We start from the raw sequence: 21,210 nt of genomic DNA on the forward strand, positions 1-21,210 counted from the left end.
TTTATAATCTTCTGCAACACACTAATGAAATATTTTTAGGCAAATTTTAAACTAAACTATCAACTAACAGTAAAATAAAAAACTGGCAGCATGTACCTGGGGTTGGCACATGCCTATTAAATGGCATCATTACCACTAAAATGGCTCTTTCACAGGTTTAATGTGCTGCTAATAGGTCTAGCAGGCTTTTTCCACTTTTAAGTTAACTAGATCCTCTCTGGAGCAAACTGCCACAGAACAGGGACAGAAGAGGCATGTGGTTGGACATTAAGACCCCGTGCTGTTTCAAATTTTCAGGGGCCTATGCAGCTGCCCATTCTGTGTATGGGTAAGGATGGCTCTGGGAGGGGACTAGAGTGTGGGAGCGCCACCTGGGGGTGTGGGCTCTGGGGTGGGCCAAACATGAGCAGTTGGGGTGTAGGAGGGAGTGCACACTTCAGGAAGGAATCAGGGTGTGAGCGAGGGATCAGGGCTGGGGTAGGGATCGTGGGTGTGGACTCCAGCCAGGCAGCGCTTAACCTCCGGCGGCCACAGCGCAGCAGGGCTAAAGCAGGCTCCTTCTCCGCCCTGGGTTCATGCAGCTCCCAGAAGCAGTGGCAGGCCCGTCTCATAGGCACAGGGGGCGCCACCGGCTGCCCGTGCTCACAGGCACTGCCTCCGCAGCTCCCATTGGCCAGGGTTCCTGGCTCGCGCTTGGGGTGGGCAGCGCGCAGAGCCCCCCCGCCTGTCCTTGCACCTCTACGCTTCAGAGGGAAATGCGGGCCACCCCCGGGAGCCAGGACAGATAAGGTGTCTGTTTAACCCACTGCCCAGGCTTTTACCAGCCGGGTCAGCAGCGCAAAGTCCCTTCCCCAGCGGGCGTCCCAGCTGGAACCAGACAGCTGGCAGCCGAAGCCTGGCCAAACCTGCCCAAGGGCTGCCAACCCTCCCGGACTGCCCTGGAATCTCCAGGAATCAACCCTTATAGCACGTGACAAAACCTCCAGGCATCGGTCCAACCTGAATTGGCACCCTACTGCTGGCGGGCAGCGGCAGGTGCTGCTGGGTCACTGTCAGCCCCGCCCCGCTCCAGACGGGAACGCGCGTCTAAGAGAAGGAGGCGGGCAGTTAGCGCCCGCGCAACACGCTCATCCGATCGAATAGAACAGTTGATACACGCGCAGGAAGGGACGGGGGAGGTTGGTGGGCTTCTCACGTCACGTGGTCTGTGCTGCGCGTGCGCGCTCCGTTTTCTGCTCTCGTGATCTTCCGGAGGGGGCTCGCCTCGCGGCTGGCGCGTGTTGAGCTTCCATTTGCCGGCTCTGGTGTTGTAGCTGGGGGACCATGCGGACGCTGGCGCTGCTGTTCCTCCTGGCGGCAGGGCTGGGCCGGGCCGCGGCGGAGCAGGGGGCCCTGCCGGCTAAGAAGCTGCGGATGGCCTACGCCACGGGACCGCTGCTCAAGTTCCAGATCTGGTAAGTGCGCGAGCGGGGCCCGGCTGCCGCTCGGGGTGCGGCCGGTAGCGCCCCCAGGCCCGGCCGCTGCAGGCGTTGCAGCGCGCTGCCAGGTGTGTCGGGGCCCGACCCGGCCCTGCCTGAGGCAGCGAATGGCCTTGAAGGAGTCAGCTCCGCTACGCTGCGGGCACGGGCCTGCCACCGCTTCGTCTCCAGCCCTGCTGCGCCCGGGGCTCAGGAGCCTCAGAGCTTCTGGCAGCGCTGTGGGGGGAGCGTGGGCGGCGACTGGACATCACCTCCCCCCCCCCCCCCCCGATGTTTCTAGGCGTTTACGGAGTCCCGGGCCGGGAATCTCTCCGTTGTCGTAAAAGCTGCTGGCCGGAGAAGCCCTGGGCTCTGCAGACCGCACGGGGCGGTAGCTGTCACCTGTCGGCGAGGCAAGTCACTTCTTGGGAGGCCGCTTTACCCCCTACAGCCAGTCTGACCGCACGGACTGTCAGTGGCTTCTCTGTTTGGGGGCGGGGGTTCCTGGGGTCCCTCTCTTGAGTTCTGCACAGCCGCTGACCTGGGTAATATTTAACGTGTGTCGTGTTCAGTGGTGTTTCCTTCGTTTTCTCTTTGTAGCTGATAAAGCCTCACATAACAACTTGATTTAGATCATAACATTAATAAAGTTGAGATCCTCTATATATGTGGTCTAGTAGATGTTGGGTCACAGAATGACTTGCATTTGTTTTATTGGGGTTTAAATGATGGATTTGGAGAAGTGAAAACTAAAAGAAGTCTGAAGACTACAAGGAAGCAATTAATATTCTAGGCTGAAAAACTTAGCAGTACCTCTTTTGAATGGTAACAGAGAGATAGCCGTGCTGGTCTATATATACCAAAACAAAAAAGCAGTCCAGTAGCATTTTAAAAGCTAACAAAATAATGTATTAGGTGATGAGCTTTCATGGGACAGACCCACTTCTTCAGATCATAGCCATACCAGTACAGACTCAATATTTAAGGCACAGAGAACCAAAAATAGTAATCAAGGTTGACTGATCAGAAAAATTATCATCAAGGTGAACAGAGCAGAGGGGCAGAAGGCAGGGGGAAGTCAAGAATTAGATAAAGAAAAGTATGTAAAAGAGCCTCTCTAATGAGCTAGAAAATTGCCATCCTGGTTCAAACCACATGTTAATGTGTCGAATTCGACTATAAAAGAGAGTTCAGCAGCCTCTCTTTCCAAATGGTGTGAAAGTTCCTTTTCAGTAAAATACAGACTTTCAGGTCATTAACGGACTGGCCCACTCCATTAAGTGCTGGCTGACAGGTTTGTGGATCAGGAGTGTTTTCTCTTTTGAACATCAAGTGATAGCTTAATGTCATTATTAACATTATTTTAATAGTTGAGTAGTTAATAATTTTTTCCTCTTTATGACCTCAATGCCTTCAAAAGATATAGATTCTTCCTTGGTATCTAATCTATGATAAATTTTAATATGGTGGAGAGTTTTTTGGTTAATTTTTAGTAGTAGTTTCTTAACTCCTCTCACGGTAAGTGTTAGGTTTTGGGTTTTTTTGGTTTGTTTTTAACATAAAAACGTTTCTCCTTTCAGGATTATTTTTAAGATGCTCTTGTGTACTGTGGTTACATCAGCATAGCAACAGATCCAACTGGGACCCAAAGCCAGAACAGTAAATAATTAAACAAAAAAGACACATACTCCTCCCTGTGGCTTTAGTGTGTTAAAATAACATTGGGGCACTTTCAGGTTTTTTTAAATAATATGGCTGGAACTATAAAAATTAATATTGAGCAGAGAAAATACTCTCTCTTCTTTTTGGTAGAAATTGAACAAGAGTTTGGAAGCTAGCTATGTACTTGAATTTAGGTAATACTTATCTTTTAGTTTACTAGAAGCCAGATTTCTCTAGAACAGGTTCATAGAGAGCTGTAAGATTAGAACAGGTATTAAACAATGACCTCCACTACAGAATCCAGACCAGCTTCCTGGTTGTCATCTGTAGAGCATAACTGGATTCTGCAAGATCTGAGCTTTCGTTGTTAAAAAGTAAGTTACTAGCCTTCATGATTCTGGAGAAAAATCTCACAAATATGAAAAGTGGTTTTGTCTTGAGTCTGCAGATAATGACTCTTTAAATGTCTACTTTCCTGGCTCAAGTATTCTTACTGGAATGATGTCTCTAAAGATTAATAATGACCCCTCCATGTTAAATAACTAATTGCTGATCATTTTATGTGACGGAGGGTGGGTGGGAAATGTGAGAGAAAATGCTAAGTGAAGAAAGAAGGGGTACATAAAATAAGGAATGGAGAGAACTAACAATTTTTAGTGGATTCTGACATCAATCTAGTAACATTTAGAATAATAGAACTAAAACTACCTATCTTTGACAGTCTGTGAACATTGTGCTCAGTAGAATCTTGTGAAATTGCTGGTGTATTACAGTTGTATAGGAAATTTCTTTCAAAGTAAAATCTTAGTAAAATTACATGCATGCAAATACACTTCTTTTCCTACCATGATAAATTTCTTTGTCAAACAAACTTATTTTTTAAACCATTTTAAATAGTTAGAGGTTGAACCTCTCTGATCTGGCACTCACAGGTCTGACAACAGCTGTGGTCTGGCATGATTTTAGCTAGCCAGCTGCCTACTTTTCATGGGTGTGACAAAGTTTCCTGTGGTCCCGCAAAGTTTGTTTACAACCACCAGTCCTAGCTCTCAGTGTTCTGTGCTGCTTTAGCTCCAATTTACCCCTGAATGTCTTCAAAGACTCCAGTAAACAGTGGAACTGTTTGGTTTGGCACCAGTCAGGCCCCAGAAGTGCTGGACTAGAGAGGTTCAGTCCCTGCCTAGTTTTATAAAAACAAAAAACACATGCTCTTGTGAAGGCCAAATTGCTGTTCAAAACTATAGTTATTACAATATAATTTACTTTGAATGCTCTTGCTGGCCAGTGATCGGGGCATTTCTTACAAGTCCAAATAGAGACTTTTTTTCTCCTTGGATCCTGTGACAGCCCTTTACAGTGGCTCCAGCTTTGCTGTGACAGTTCAGAATGCCTGTGATGATAGCTATGGAAGCTTCCCAGCTTGGTGCTAGATTTAGAAAAATATCCTCTTTTAATATATTGCAGAGTGATGTAATGTTTGTTTGTTCCAAAGGATATGAAATGGAACAAACATAACGTAAACCTGCAGAATTGTGCATTTTTAAAAGGACCTTCTGATTCCTCATGGGTTGACTCCCTCTCTACCAAGAGGCTTTCTTGGAATCTGTGGTGTTTCAAATATGTACTGTAGAATAGTTCAGTGAACAAAAACTAACAAAACTCAAGTGTGTGTGTGTGTGTGTGTGTGTGTGTGTAAGGGATGTTTATAACTTGTGCTAAATAATTCCCTTACTGTTTGGTTTAGACACATTCAGTTCATGTTCCTGTGTTTTGTTGGTAGTTCACCACTAAAAACATCTGCCCCCTCCCCACTGTATTATCTTTGTTCCCTGTTGCGTCTGAGTATAGATTATATTCTACAAATAAAATGAATATGTTTATAAGAGGTTGATCTGTCAAAGACAATAAGAAAAAAAATTGCCTTACTGTTGAATTCTTAGTCTGTGCTCTACGTCTTAGAGTCAAGAGAAGAATAAACATATAAGTTAATGGCAAAGTAATACTGATTTATTGTTGAATAGTAAAAGATTTATTGTTGCTTAGAATCACAATACTGGAGATAGCTTACCTGGTAATGCTGCTACAAATTCTGTCATCTTGTCATTGGAAGCATTCTCTTCATTATACCATTACTTGCTTCAGGCAGTTTTCAAATGCCTTTTCATTGTGACATTTTTAAACATATATCCCACAGCATTAAAGTTATTTAACCAATCTCTGATGCACAGACTTCTTGCATAGGAAGCTCTTAAGTGGTGTATTTGAGACTGGGAGGAAACTGGAATGCAGTGATGCTGCTATGACAATGTAGAGTTGTTAATTGAACCTGAAATACATTACTATGAAACTCTTATTGGCCTATCTTGAATATAGTAGCTTAGTAATTTGAAAATAGGTGTGCCATGTGAAATCAGTAGTGAACTTCCAAAATAATCAGGTTAGTGTAATCACAAACATTTTTATTTTTCTTGATACAATGGGTATTAATTTGTTTTTAATTTACAACTTTCATATATTATTTGGGAATATATTACCAGTATCAGCTGTGCAGTGAGTTTACCAACAATTGTAATCCACTTCTTACTTAAAAAAAAAAAGAAATGTTCTTGAAAGCACTTTCCTCCAAGTACTATCAGCAAAAAAAAATCCTTTATGCTTCAGCAAAAGATAATCTCCTCTATGCTGCTTTTTACATATGTGTAAATAAAATAGTTAGCTTTTTTTATTCAACTGTTCATGATTTTTGGCTGAAATTTTAAAAGTAGAAAACAATCTTTTCCTCCCTTAACTGTTTTTTACCATATTTCTGTTTAAATTGCAGGATAAAGTATCATCTTAGGATTTTTGCTGTAGCCTTAGCTGAATAATAGTTGGCTTGATTATTATGACTGTCTGATGAAGGTGATCCAGTTCTAGATTCTTAAGTTAACCTTGAAAAACAGTAATTTCTGAGTCTACTTACAAGGTATAAATGCCTCTTTTTTGCTGTGGGACAATCTAATAAGTGGTCGAAAATAGTTTAAAAGCAGGATTTCACTCTAAATTATCATGAAAATTTGTGGAGTGTTGCATAAGTGTAATGCCAAGAAAGAAAACGGCATCAAATCTATGTCCCACTATCTGTCAGTATAAACTTTTATCTAAAGTTATACTGTTGTTTTGTTTTTTGTTTTTATTCTAGTGTTTCCTGAGGCTACAGGCGGGTGTTTGAGGAGTACATGCGGGTTATTAGCCAGCGGTACCCAGACATCCGCATTGAAGGGGAAAACTACCTTCCTCAACCTATATATAGGTAAGTATATGGCTGGTCTGCTTATAAACTGGCAGAATGAAACTGTAAAGGCTGTATGTACGATTTGTACACATCTCTCAAAATAGAAGCACCATTTTAAAAAAAATAGCACACAATTTTTTTTTTTAGGTATTCAAATAGTTTCTTTTAAAGTCTTCTAATTTCCATATGAAGGTGTTTACCCTTTCTTTTCCGGATGAGATTTAAAGGGAGAAAAAAAAAAAAGATATATTCTCCCTTGGCAGATGTTGTTTATGTGAATATTTGACAAAAATAAAGTTCACTTGTCTGTACCATAGTATTTAAGGGCATAGTATATTTAATTGTCACAAGAATTCACTTTTGTTCCATGATGAGGTCTTTGGACATCAGTTTACATCATCTGTCTCGGGTCAACAACGTTTCTGAGGTGGAGTGCCAAAATTTGACCTTTTGACCTCTATATATGGTCTTAGTGCTGGTAATACTTTCTGAAGTCACTAATAATCTTACTTACAACAACTTCATTAATAAATAAGTTAAGATGCAAAGTTTTATCATTTAGCTGTGGCTGGTGGCCGGGAGGAGAGCCCTGCCATTCAGAAGTGGGGCTGGCATGTGCTGAGGGCAAGTGAGCTGAGGGAGAAGAACTGGGCAGCCGTGGGAAAGCAGGACCTCCAAACACCTCACTGGAATTAACCACCTGAAGGATGGTGGCAGTGATCAGTGTGGTAGGAAGACAGAGCTCTGACAAAGGGGGTCAGCTCCAGCCATGTAGTGAGGGACTCTCTTCCCTCTCCCCGCCCCCGTGCTGCAAATGTGCCGGCCATGGCCCCAGCTATGGCTGGCTCAGCACAAGGGCCTGGCTGCATGGAAGGAAGGGGGACAGGGCTGAGCTCCCACCTTGCATGCCATTTGAAACTGGCTTGTGTGTCCGTCTGACCCTGATCTATCTCCTTTGTAGCTCACCTTTTTTGTACATATTTACACAATGTTGTATTTTATATATATATAAAATAAAGCTACACTGGGAATAGAGAAACAGATTTAAAAAAAAAAACGTTTTCTTGTGACTATCATAAACAGGAGAACTTCTTTAACCATAATTTAAAATCTCATGATGAGGGGTGAGGAAGTAAATGAAATGGAATGACTTTCATTTTTGTATTCAGTTGTTCATAGGCAAGAAAAGTAATGTTGGTGTAAAGGTACTGCTGCAGTTACTGGACCACTTACACATTGAATTGCCTCATGCAGAAATGTTAACCAGCTCTAATAAGGCAAAATAAAATTTGCAGGAGTTTTGTAATAACTTTAGTGACTTCACACAGAATTTTAAAGTAACACTGTTCTCTGGATGTGGGTTTAACCCACTCATGGTGAATTATAGAGGTTTATGTACTCATTGAGAGAACACAGTTAAAATGAAAGTATGAGTGTATAGGTCATTAGACTTTTTTTTGGAATATGAAACAATTATTGCAAAAGGCTGCAAATATTTGCCATGGTATGATGCCAGGCAAATTGTCAAATACAGATATCAGATGGTATTTATCTTTGTACTGTATTGAATATACTACATCTTTAAAATTGCACCCAGACTGTGTGCTATGTCCATTATAATGTTTTTCATGTAACAAAAACATAATTTTGGTTTTCTGGGTGAACCTACATATTTTGCAAGTGAGTGTGGCATTACATTACTTTCTGTAAAATACACTATGAAAATAGTTCTGAATGGAGTCATTTCAACTATAAACTATTAACTAAAAATCTCCTTTGACTGTCATGTCTTTGCTTTTTATAGACACATAGCATCCTTCCTGTCGGTCTTCAAACTAGTATTAATAGGCTTAATAATTGTCGGCAAGGATCCCTTCGCTTTCTTTGGCATGCAAGCTCCAAGTATCTGGCAGTGGGGCCAAGAAAATAAGGTACACCATTTCCTTTCTTTGAAGAGCAACTTTTCAGTGGTAGGTGCTGGCTTTAGTATGACTTGTGTGTAAGTGCTTGAAAACCAGTGCCACAGCTGTAGGGCCCAACCAAATTCATGTCCATTTTGGTGAATTTCATGGTCATAGGATTTTAAAAATTCTAAATTTCTTTATTTCAGCTGCTTAACTCTGAAATTCCAAGGAATTGTAATAGTAGTGGTCCTGACCCAAAAAAGAGTTTGGCGGGGGTGGGGTTGCAATACTGCTACCGTTACTTCTGCAACATTACCATTACTGCTGATGGCTGTCCTGTCTTCAGAGCCAGGCACCTGGAGAGCATCAGCTGCTGGCCAGAAGCCAGCTCTGAAGGCAAATTTGCTGCCAGCAGCAGCACAGAAGTAAGGACAGTGTAGTATGGTATCGCCACCCTTAGTTCTGTGCTGTTGTTCGCAGAGTTGGGCCCTCCGTCAGCAGACACCACTCTTCAGTCACCCAGTTCTGAAGGCAGTAGTGTAGAAGTAAGGATGGCATGATGTAGTATCTGAATTGCTGCTCTCAGAGTGCTGCCTTTAGCGCATTTTATTTTTTCCAACAGCGCTTACACTCTAGACATCTAGCTCCAAAGACAGCACAGAAATAAGGGTGACAGTACCGTGACACCCCTGCAACTTGCTGTTGGCCAGGGCATCCAGTTGGAGAAACCCTGGTCTCCCCCCAGTGAAATCCGTATAGAGTAGGGCAAAAGCAAACAACCAGATTTTATGAGGTGGGATTTCACAGTCTGTAATGCATTTTTCATGGACATGAATTGGTAGGGCCCTACATATATGTATTCAGTTCATTTGTACAATGAAGGCCTTTTCTAAGATACTTGTGAATAAAGATTTTAGATATTTGTATCTGTTTACTTGACAAATTGAACGATAGTCTAAGCTCTCTTAACAGCGGTGCTTGGTTTTGTTATCATAGCTCCAGATTTGATTGCTATTCGTTTACTTCCCAGACTGGTAATATGGTAAAAGGAGCACCTAAAGATGTAGCATTGACAGCTACGAAGGGAGTCTTCGCCAGTCATTAAGGAGTAATTTTAAAATGTATGGATTTTTTTTTTTTTTTTTAAGGTGTGACTCTTCTGTTAATTGTCGCATTTCTTTCTGGTTACTTCTTAACTCTTTTTTGGATACACTTTCCGCTTTAAAAAGAGAGATCTCTCTTTGAATTTGAGAATATTCTTCTTTTGTAGAAGATGCCCTGAATTCATTAAGGGAAACTTTGATCGCTGATGAGATGAATATCCCTCAAAATCAATCCTAACATGACAGTTGTTTTCATAATACTTCTTAAAATGATTATTCTTGGAAGTGAGTGATGCCAACTCTGAAAAAGCTCTCTAATAAAATTGAGACTCTTAATCTATGTTCTGTTTCAAGGCTGATGTAATTTGACACCTCTTTAAATATTGAGTTTATTATGGGTGTAGCAAATCCCAGACTGAACTGCCTGTGAAGTAGGTATGAATCAGCAGTTTATTGAAACATAGGGAAATACTAGAGTATGTGGTTGAAAAAATAAGCTGAACCAAAACAGTAGTGGTGTGAGCTGTCTTGCACAATAGTCTGACCTTCATTAGTGTCTTTACGAATACTTATTGGGTGTTTTATTAGTTTGAATATTTTTCATGGCTAAATCCATTGGTTTCTCGTTACCAGTGTGAACAGGCTGGTGCTTAATATTTAAGTATATAAAGTTAAAAATAAATAACCTGTCTATGAAATCTCCTAACGTTGCATTGCTGAAGATTGCATCATTTGATCCTTGGTGTATAAGGCCAAAAGAGTGTTGGTGTAGAAGGAATAATGTTTGTAGTATCATCTCCACTGCCTCCGCCCCCCAAAAAGTACAATCATATACACAACTGCTGTTTTATCTTTCAAGGTACCATATACCTAGGCACAGAATATTTGTTTCTGGCTACTCAGGTTATTGTGGAGACAACATCTGTAAACCCTTTCACTGTTTTTTCTGTTAAATGCTGTTAAAATTATAGATCTGCACCTCTTGGCTTTTCAGAATGTGAATAGTTTTCTTAAAGCCCGGCACATTTTAGTTTGTAGTACACTTTGAAAGTGATACCTTAAGAATCAAGTGGTTCAGTATTGTTTTAATATTGAACTTCCAGAGTAGCAAGAAAACTTTTTAAAACCATTACTTAGATTATATAGCAAAGAAAATAAACAACTCTGTGACTGTAAACTTGTTTGAGAAAGTGCAAATGAAGATGTGAAAAGGTGTCTGACTTTGTTTTAGTTTGCAAAGATGTGGCATGGTTCACAAGACCACCTTGTCTCTGAAATTCACATTAATTCTTAATTCGTTCTAGGTCTATGCCTGTATGATGGTTTTCTTCCTGAGCAATATGATTGAGAACCAGTGCATGTCAACAGGTGCATTTGAAATAACTTTGAATGGTAAGTTCTGAGTGTTGTTTGAGGAAATTACTTTGTGAATACATCATGCTCTGTTATATCAGGCTTTGTCTATACTAGACATAGAAATTGACCACCAATACCCAATTTTAGCTATGCCAGTCGCGTAGCTAAAATCAACTTATCGGTGGTCGACTTCAATGTCTGTCTATATGGAAGGTCTGTGCGGTCAGCTTTGACCCGAGAAAGTGTGCCATTTTGCACAGTCGCAAAACAAAACCCCAGAAAATCAACCCTGAACAGGGGGATCTTCTACAGTAGTATATACCTTGGCATCATACAAGAATTCTCAGAGGCTACCAGCCCCTCCTGTCCCTCACAAATTACATAATGAGGGAGCAAATCAGATAATCTAGGTACCTGTGAAATTTATGGCTACCTACAGTCTGTAGGTTGTATAAAGTTCTTGTTTGCCTTTCATCTTGAATCTTACCTGGGGGAAACTCAGCTGTATGTACACTACAAAAATAACTTTGAAGTTGCTTACTTCGAAGTAGAGTGTCTACACACACCCAGCTTCGAAGTAGGGCACTAATCCATTCCCAGGAGTGGAGTAAGAACTTCAAAGTTGGGCTTCCTACTTAGAAGTTAACCTTGAAGTAAGTGAAAATGTGTGTGGACTCTCTGCTGGCTACTTCGATGTAGTTAACTTTGAAGTTAGTTCCTAGTGTAGGTGTACCTTGAGTATTGTTTATAAATAAATGCAAAGAACAGAGATGAGTTGTTTAATTAAACCTAATGTTTGAAATCAAAATTCACATTGCACAAGATTCTGAGGAAAAGCTCTACATCTGGGATCACAACTGGATTATCAAAAATTAAGCCTTGCTTAGAAAATCACAAGATATGTATGATACATAAACAATATTGGGCCAGATTTAGTTGTGCAAGTTTTTAGATAGCAGGGAATAAGTGTTTGGGTACATTACCCATGGGAAGTTTTACAGAATTGGTTGTAAGTGGAGATGTACATGGGTGGGATTGTGCCTTAGTTGGTCAGAATCTGGAGTAATCTCTCTGTAGGCAGATATGGTCTGCCAAGAAGAATTTGTGCTACTTTTCTACCTGTGACCCTCACTGGAGATCCTGCTCGCTCGTCATGATACTATCAATATCTTGTAATATCTGTCAACCATCATGTGGCTCTTAAACTGCATGTTTACAAACACAATAATGAAAACAAACATTCCTTAAGTGGTGTCTCATTCCTTTGAAATCCCCCTTGGTAGTGGTGACTGCTCTTTGTTATGCAAGCACCCTGTGATGATATCAGAATCATACTGGTTAGCCAGGAAAAAATCAGGAGAGAGTTGTTTTGCTTTATCTTCTGTGGGTCATCATGTCATGTTTCACTGTAATGTGTCTAAGACCTGAGGTCCCACTGGAGCTATTTCTACATCTGGATTCTCAGCAACTACTACAGTATTAGTAGTGTTCATTTTCATGTGCAGCAGTCCTGCAGCTTGCAATCTTTGCTTTCTGATTTGGACCTCCAAACAGTTATCTATCCTCTTCTATTGCATTAATCCACCTATGAAGTCACATTTTACTCTCAGCTGCCATTGCAGACCCACCACAAGTTTAATGCAGTGCAGAATTCAGTTGTCTGTTGCTTTTTTCGGTCTGTCCACTATAATCAGCATGAGCTGTGTGGTTTTATGCTGACTTCATAATTGCATCAGAATATAGTTCACGATTGTTGTTTGAGTGCACTGGGACATTTCTTTTGGAAGCTGCATGTAATGTTGCACCATAATGGCTAAAACTGACAATAATGTTCCTGTCAGTTCTTGAATTAGAACTGTTAATAAGCCTTCTTGGGAAGGGATCTTCAGCTTTGTTCAATCAGGCTTTTGACTTGTTACTACCAGGTGTGGGGGTGATCATTAATGTTGTCATACATGGCAGATAAATTGTATTTTTAGCTGTTAGATGGTCACATGCTAATGTGGTAGATATCATAGAAATAGTTGATTGAGTAAATGAATAAAAACATAACATCATAGTTGAGCTATGTTTATCCTAAAATAGGTTATGGTGTTACTGACAATGAAAACTATTCAGGAAACTTACTACATTACAGAGTAAACAACCTTCCATCTTGGCCTTGGCAGGTACAAGCCTTTTTGTTGAAGCGCAAACACATTGTAGATGTACAGAAATGAGTTGTAAGCTGATCACATCAGACCAACAAGCTTTAAACGTTAGCTATGATAGACACACAGATCTAAACTGCTGTCATAGCTAGGGGCGTGAGGGAATCCGTTAGCAGACGAGGCCAGCAAATTTGTGGATATTTTCAACTCTGAATCCACATGGTACCTTTTTTTTTTTTTTTTTTAAGCAAGGAGCATAGCGCTTACCCTTAATCATTTGATGTAGCGTGCGCAACTTCATTTTAATATATCCAAAGGCTGTGTATATGATCAAACTGTTACTAAACTTCTTGTCTCTAACTGGGATTACAATAGGTTTTCTTACTACCTCTAATTGATGGTGTGCTTTTTTTTGTTAGATGTTCCAGTATGGTCTAAGCTGGAGTCTGGTCATCTTCCTTCCATGCAGCAGCTTGTTCAAATTCTTGATAATGAAATGAAACTCAATGTGCATGTGGAATCAATGCACCATCATCGATCATAGCCCACTCTAGCAGCATTGAAAAGTTCTTGTAAGTATGAGTGAGAGTGGATGGTAGTATGGTGTGGTTTTTGTTTTGTTTTTGGAGTGCGGGGAATGGTTGTGGTTTTGTTTCTTGTTTTTGCAATCACTAGCTTGCCAGATTAATCAGCAGAGCAAAATATTGCATAGTAAACAGCTGTTCAAGCTAAAGATCCTATTGAGAATGCTTTTCAGGAGTTTGTGATCCAATAAAGTAATTCTGGTGAGTTTTTAACTTAACTTTTTTACATAACATTTTGTGATAATGCAAGCTAAAAATTTACATTACAAATCTCTTATTTCTCTAATATCAACAGATTTCTGTAATTGAAACAAAAAGTCCTTAGTAGAATCAGCTATATGCAAAGAAGTCTATAAAATGAAGGAAATCAGACTCAGAAAATGTTCATTTAAAGACGACAATGATTTTCACTATAGTCTATTACCAAAAGCTTTTCAGAGCACCTAGCTTTCATTCTGTTTGGTGGCCAACTCAGACCAGCTCCACCACCTCTTGCCACTGTAGTGAGTAAACCCTACTCTCTAGTGCCCTTTGCAATAGTTAAAGGCAAAAGGAGATCTTGGGATTTTACTATGTAGGCTCATCTGGAAGTTTGCTGCTTAATCTCACTGTGCACCAGTATGTGTGGAGGAACCTAACGGGGCCTGAATGAATTGACTTATTCATCAATTAACCTCTAAGATTTTAAATAGATTACTAGAAACTAATACTGTGTAGAAACTGCAAAACATGACATGCACAACAGGAAAATTTTTTTCTTGAGAAAATGATTACTTATACTGGCTGGTCACACTGTGCACTTTAAAAAAAACAGAAACCAGAAAACCCACAAATGTCGGTCGAAGACAACTTCTCCTTCAAATAATCTTTCTTGCTGCTCTGTCCCCAGTTCATTCTGCATGCTGGTCTCTTGATTTTTCCCTCTCTCTGGTCCATTCTGTATTTAAAAAGAAGAAAAAACCTTTCCTGCTATTAGCCTTGTGCTTCATCCTGCATTGGAGGGAGTGATTGGCAGTGCTATTTTTCCCCCAACAATAAGCATACCTTTCTAACTTGCTAACCCCTGTCAGGTAATCTTATGCCCCATTCTGATACCTGTATGCTTTTGGCTTCTTTTGGCTCTCTGGAATAAGGGGATTTTGATGTTAGTGAGGTCCTTTCGAAAAGGACCCCCCATGCAGATGAGCTGCGTGGGAACGAACCACCGGCATGCTAATGAGGCATGGAATATGCATTTCAGTGCCTCATTAGTATTCTTCCATTTGGCCATTAGCATGGCCATTTCAAAGTTTTCACTAAGTGTAGACATAGCCGTGGGAACAAAAAAGAATGGGGGAAAGTGTAAATGAAACATATAACCTCCAGTGGTCCTTTTGAAATGTATCAGCTGTTTGTGTTAAATATTCTGTTCCGTCTTGCATTTAGCTGTGTAGCTGCTCTGAGCTCTCCCAGTGACTTAATGCACCCCAACAAGTGGCAGTAGCTGTGTCCACAGGAGATGCTTTTGCCCTGAGACAGCACTGTCCTCACTGGTGTTTAGGTTGACATAACTTTTTATGTTGCTTTAATAAAGGGCTGAGTGATGTAAATTGTGCCTACATAGACAATGTCTACACTACCACCTAAATTAGTTTCCTAAACCTAAAGAGCTCTGTGTGAGCTAAAGAGCTTGTCTCACCAAGAGAAGTTGGTCCAGTTGGAGTTACTACCTCACCCACCTTGCCTCTCAAATAGCCTACACACAGTTGTTTTGACTAATGTGTAGCATTTCTCTGTAAGTTTAAGCAGGCCTCAGTCACCTCAGATGCCCCAGTTTCTGAAGAATGGGGTCAGTCATGGGTGGGTATTGTAAGCTAAAGGAGGCTGTGCTTCCCCAAACAGCCAGGCATGGATTTGCCCATGTTCTGCCCACAGGTCCCTCTGTCTGCTTCCTGCTCAGCCCTCAGTGCAACTCTAACTCAGTCTTCTACTCACTGTGGAGTAGTTTCAGCTCGAGCTGTGTCACCTGCCCTCCTGGGGCTCGGGGCTATGGGCACAGGGTGCCCTCCCAAGGCTGGGGGAGCTAGCCTAGAGTGGGGGCCATCATTGTCAATAGGGAAGCTTGAGGCTTCAGTAGGGGAGGGGGCAGAAGGGACAAGGCTGAGGGGGGCTAGCCTCCCCCAGCCAGCAAGTCACGCAGTGCCTAGGGGGTCAGTTGTCTATGGAGGCACTCACTCTGTCTCAGCTTCAGGGCTGAGATTTTTGATCCCTTCAAAGCTTATGCTTTCATTTTCCCCCAAGGGATTGTCAACCAACCTGTTGATCAGATCATGGTGAAGACCCAACTTGAAAGGGATTAACATCTGTATTCTTTATCCGAAGACATTGACTTTGATTCTGCAAAATCACTTAATCCTGACTTTAACTCCTACTTATCCTTTAGCAAGCAACACAGTACTATCAGAGGGACACATAATCGTATATTAGGTATCTTCCACATAGTTCACAGATGCATCTTATTTCCTTATGTTTTGCTTATTGAATGTGTGCTTTAGTTTTCTTACTGAGGGCAATAGATTGTAAGCTTTGGTTGTGGAAGAGCATAGAATTTTTTCTTCGAGTGGATTTAACATAACAGGATCTAAATATAATTATGCAATGAAACCACCCATTCATATGACCGCTTGCCAGGGTTAGCAAAAGTGGCTGCTTGTAAGAAGCTGTCTGTCTTCAAAGGTTTGCACATCAGAAAGTGGTGGTGATCCATGGCCTTTGCAGGAGTTGCTTATGACAGGTGGTCTCTCTTCATAGGTGGCCTCCAAGGGTTTACGTACAGTACAAAATTAGCTCATGTTAGTGTGGCCCACAGCTGGTATGATGAATAAGTCAGCTGTTAGTGTCCGCACTGCCCTCTTTCTGCCAGTGGTGTGTGTCCTCTCCTGAAGTGCTTGCACTATCTGAAGTGAGAGATTGAGCACTGATTCCTTGCCCCATGGTGACAGACCCTGCTGTGAACCAGGCACAGAGCCTCAATTTCATAGTAGGGTTCCTACCAGCAGTGAAAATGGCCACAGAGTCCATTTCACAGTTATTTCACATTTTCCTTTCAGGCTGCAGCCTGGGAGGGGCTCACAGCTGGAGCCTTCTGGATGAGCCAGAGACCAAAGGTGAAATAAGAGCAGCCTGGAAACCGACAAGAATGAAATTTCTTGGTTGGTAGTCTCCCTGCTGTGAAATTGGCTGTCCCTTGATCTGTCAGGCCTCAGGCAGGGGAGGGCTCCTGCTCTGAGCCCTGCCTCTGAACTCAGGCTCTCCTTCCCCACAAACTGCGTTCCCCCACCACCAATTCCTCAACAGGAGGCAGCAGCAGGGCTCCTTGCTGTCAGCCAAGAGGTAATGTAGTATCAATGCAGATACTATGTTACCTTCACTACATCAACCTAAGCCCTGTGTTTTCTTGTGGAGGTGGAATTATTAGGTTAGAGTACTTGGACAACTTGCATCAGTGGGAGCACAATTGTAGTGTAGATATTTGCATGGATCAATGTAAGCTGCCTTATGTCAGTCTAACTCTGTCGTGCCAAACAGGTAGAAGGTAGGTTTTATTGTACTTTACTGTTTCTGGCTATACACTTTTTTTTCTTCTAGTTCTTTAACTAGATTTCGCTAAAGGTCTTAATTAATGGTCTTCCATAATTACCTCTGGAAAGGATTCTGCAATAGGTTCCCCTGTTAGAAAGACTTCCATGATTTTTTTCACATCTAGTTTTTCCTTTCCTCAGATTAATCTTAGTACTCCTAGTTACATCCCCTGTGCCTTCCTATGTTGTTCCTTTCCCTTTTTAATGTTTACACTTACATATTTATGGACAGTGTTCCCATCACACCATTAGTTGTCACTTAACTGAATTACACATGTATCTCTAGCAGCATTTGCTCTAATTTTTCCCACTTCTGAGCTGGATGAATTTTATGTGCACCAATGTGGAGGTGATGTGTGACACATCACCTTCATATTGCTGAACATAGTAAAATTTATATGGCAGGAGTGCATCCAAGTGTTTCTGAGTGTGGGAGGTAGCTGAGACCTGGAGTAAAGGGTTGGAATGCAGGGGCATGAGGGCTCTGGCTGAGGCTGGGACAGGGTTGGGGGATAAGAAAGCTTCAGGTTGTGGAGGGGGGCTGAGGGATTTGGAATACAGGAGGGGCTGCAGGTTGAGGTGGGGGTTTGGGGTGCAGGATGGGGTGAAAGCTCTGGGGGGGCCTGGGGGTGAGGGGTTTGAGATGCAAGAGAGGACTCCAGCTTTGGGATGGGCTCGGGCCTGTGTTTTGGGGTGCAGAAGAGAGATATGGGATCTGGGTGAGGACTGGGCTTCAGGACAGTTTACGGGCTCAGGACTGGAGAGTTAGGCCTTTGGGGTAGGGCTGGGGATGAGGAATTTGGGGTGCAGGAGGTGGCTAAGGGTTGGTTGTTGGGGCTTGGGCTTACTTGAGGGGCTTCTGGTCAGTGGGACAAAGGCAGGCTACCTGGTGTCTACATGTCCTGGGGACCATGGTGTGCCATGCAAGCAACCAGCAGATCTGGTTTGGGGGCAGAGGGAGATGAGGCGCCACATCCCCTTTTTGCCCCATGGTTCCCCCACTTCGGAACCAGACTTGCTGTGCTGGATGCTTCTCTGTTGGCTTCAGCTTAGAGGTGCCCTGGCTGGGGGAGAAGGGGCACTCCCTGCCGCCCTCAGTACAAAGCTGCTTGTGGCTGGTATGGAGGCACATGTCTTTGCCTGCTGTGGCAGCTTTGGGACTGGGAGAGGCATCTCTTCCCATTGCAGCTCTCAGCCTCGACATGGGGCTTAATGGAATGTGGCATGGCCACAGAGCTTAGCAGGAACTCCGATTCCTAGTATTATGTGACTACAGAGCTTGGGCAACTAACTTTTCTCTGTAGTTCAGCTTGATCCCAGTGAAGATGTTTAGACTTGCAGCAGTGTGTTCAAATGTGTCATGGAAACAATTTGCCATTGTTTTGACTTAATTGTACACTGTTACAATGTGTTTTTCTTTTTTTCTGACTGTATTTTCAGCCATTAAGTGACACTTTCCCAAAGGCAGCGTGGTTGAAACCTATGAAGGCCTGTACTGAAGACAGCAAGCTGTTAGTACAGACTGGATGCTTTCTTTTCAGTCATGTTGTACCTCCTGAAAAACTTAATGCAAGACATCTTTCAGTGCTGGCATGTTTCCAGATACTGCACAGTCATAGAGTGCAATAATACTGTATAGTTTTGGGGGTTTTTTTGAGTTAAGTCAACCAGTTCACAGCTAAACAATGCAGCACTATTAATTGTAACTTTTGTTTTATATTCATGTATCACACAATGAAAGATTAAGTTAATATCTTTTTTCTTGGGAAAAGTTTGTCTAATCTGTTGTAATTTTATATGAATTTGTTCTTTTTGTAGTTTAAAATGGAAATATGGGAATACTATAATTCCTAAACTCTTTTAAAGAGACAGATGCCTATCAAATATCTCTAATTTGGTTATGTCAGGTTTGTATATTTTTCAGAATATATTGCAGAGTAAACAGTGCACTATAAATTATATGAGCAAAGCTATATGCAGAGTAATTACCACTTCTGTGATTTCAGAAAAAAACTAAAAGACCAACTGATTCTCAAATTGTATGGGCTAGATCAAGCATTTTTCCCTTGGCCAGTCTATAGAATTGAAAAGCTGGGCCTTTATATGTCCTAAATATAAACTAAGAAAATTAATTTAAATAAAGAGTTTTCCTTTATTGTGTAAAGTATTACAGTATTTTTATTACTTGTTAAAATATGACCTTGTAGAATAATCAAACTATATTCTCCCAGTTACAGCTGAAAACAAACGTGGAAGACGCACACTTCACAGGAGCACTATTTGCCTTATATTGACTTCTTATCATTTCATCTTAGTGAATTCTCAAAGATATGGCTGTTATCCGAATACCTGTAACTTAGCCTTTGGAAGTTGTATTGCAATGGATTTTTTTTAAATTACTAATTGATGCATGTTCTTGACATTTTGTACATATGAAGCATGTAATAAAGGGGGGAGCATATGCAGTGTCACAGTAGTTAGAAAAAGTTGTTGGGTGTATTGTAGGATGTGGATTCCAGGACACAGGTGCAGTTTAACAGAGAGAGACATGGAATAGTTCTGATGGCATATGGTAACAAGAGCAGTGCAAAGGACTGTGTGTGCAGTCAGGAATTCTCTGAATACTGACAATGTGAATTCAATGTAGTTAAAGATAGGAATGTTCTAAGTTAAATGAAAGTGGACAACAAGCTAATTCGAGAGTTGTTTGGGTGCCATTCTGAGGCAAAAGGTTAGCCTTATAGCTGTTGCAATGTGACCACATCTGCTTGCAGAATTTTTCTGTTTGCTTGTCTCATGAGCCCCTCCCTTCTGTAGCTGGCAGTACCAGTGACCATTGTCCTGCACTAGTGACAGAATCCTTACTGAGGCTGGGGTAGCAGCATATGGAGTGGAATCCATGGCCATGAAGCCCAGACCAATATAACCCTGCATGGTTACAAAATTTATATCCATATCTGTAAAAATGAGTTGCATATTTAAAGCTTCAGATGTACAGAGTTCTAGATACAATGTGTGTCCACTTCTATATCTGCAAAAACGAGCCATGGATTTCTGCATATAGAGATATCTGCTGATTTTTGCAGGGCTCCACAGCTAAAGCAGTACACAGACCAAGAAAGCTATGAACAGGTGTTCATTAGCATCATGGAAAAACCTCCTCAAATGGTCATAACACGTGTGAAGAGAAGGGTAGGAAGTGGGAGGATTGTTTACTCAAATAGTTCCTTCCCCATTTTCTGGAATGGAGTTCTTTTTGGAGAGAAATTTATGGTTTAATAGAGTCTTATACTTTTTGTACTCTGCATTTTTGAGTCCGGATCGACACTGAGTTTGTAGCACCTACCTGCAGCATGTTTCTTTTGTTAACAATGCATCTGCACCAGCAAGCTGTTCTTCCTTCTCCCACTACCCCCATCAAGGGCTGTTTAATGTTCATGAGGAGTAACACTAAATTCAACAATGCATGATCACCTTTGGGAAGTGCAGACACAGCACTGTGAAAGTTGATGTTCTTGAGCTCCTGGAGATGTCCCACAATGCCCCACGCGTACTTCTCTGGCTAGCACTTTCAGCTGTGCAGCTCTCCAGCCACACACAAAGGCGGGTAACACTTGAATTTAATTTCCTGTTGGGCCAGTGTGGTGAGCAGAGCAGGCACCATACTCAGCATCACCCCTGACCATGAATGCCCAGGGTTACAGATGAGCTCCAGCATGGAGCATTCAGTAGATCCTGGACTTGATTGCCGTGGGAGAGGGAGGAGTGTGTGTAATAATTCTACCCATACAGATTCTGAGGCAGCAAAAGAAATACTGAAATTTATGCCAAGATTGCACAGGGCAAGGAGGTGAAAAGGTACTGCAGGAACACCTAGCAATGTCACGTGAAAATAAAGGAGCTCAGGCAGATGTAGCAGAAGACAAAGGAGGCAAATGAGTAGTCTGGGTTATCACCACAAACATGCCACTTCTATGAGCAGCTCCATGGGATTGTAGTCGGAGACGCAACTACTGTCCCAAAGGTGTCTGTGGATAACTCCCAGGAGATTCTTCAGGCAGCCCTGGGCAACAGCAGGGAGGATGTGGTTTAGGAGGAAG

General features: G+C 41.9%; 1 protein-coding gene across 1 annotated transcript; it reads left to right on the forward strand.

Annotated features, from left to right (window-relative positions):
* The first annotated feature begins 1,175 nt into the window (after positions 1–1,175).
* On the forward strand, positions 1,176–19,129 carry SELENOT (selenoprotein T). The gene is made up of 6 exons (XM_075004148.1): positions 1,176–1,454; positions 6,301–6,411; positions 8,198–8,324; positions 10,705–10,792; positions 13,326–13,478; positions 18,551–19,129. Exons 1-5 carry the CDS (start codon positions 1,324–1,326, stop codon positions 13,448–13,450), a joined length of 582 nt encoding a protein of 193 aa, XP_074860249.1. The 5' UTR covers positions 1,176–1,323; the 3' UTR covers positions 13,451–13,478; positions 18,551–19,129.
* The last annotated feature ends 2,081 nt before the right edge of the window (positions 19,130–21,210 follow it).

The sequence above is a fragment of the Carettochelys insculpta genome, chromosome 10, assembly GCF_033958435.1.
Source record: "Carettochelys insculpta isolate YL-2023 chromosome 10, ASM3395843v1, whole genome shotgun sequence".
Lineage (NCBI taxonomy): Eukaryota > Metazoa > Chordata > Testudines > Carettochelyidae > Carettochelys > Carettochelys insculpta.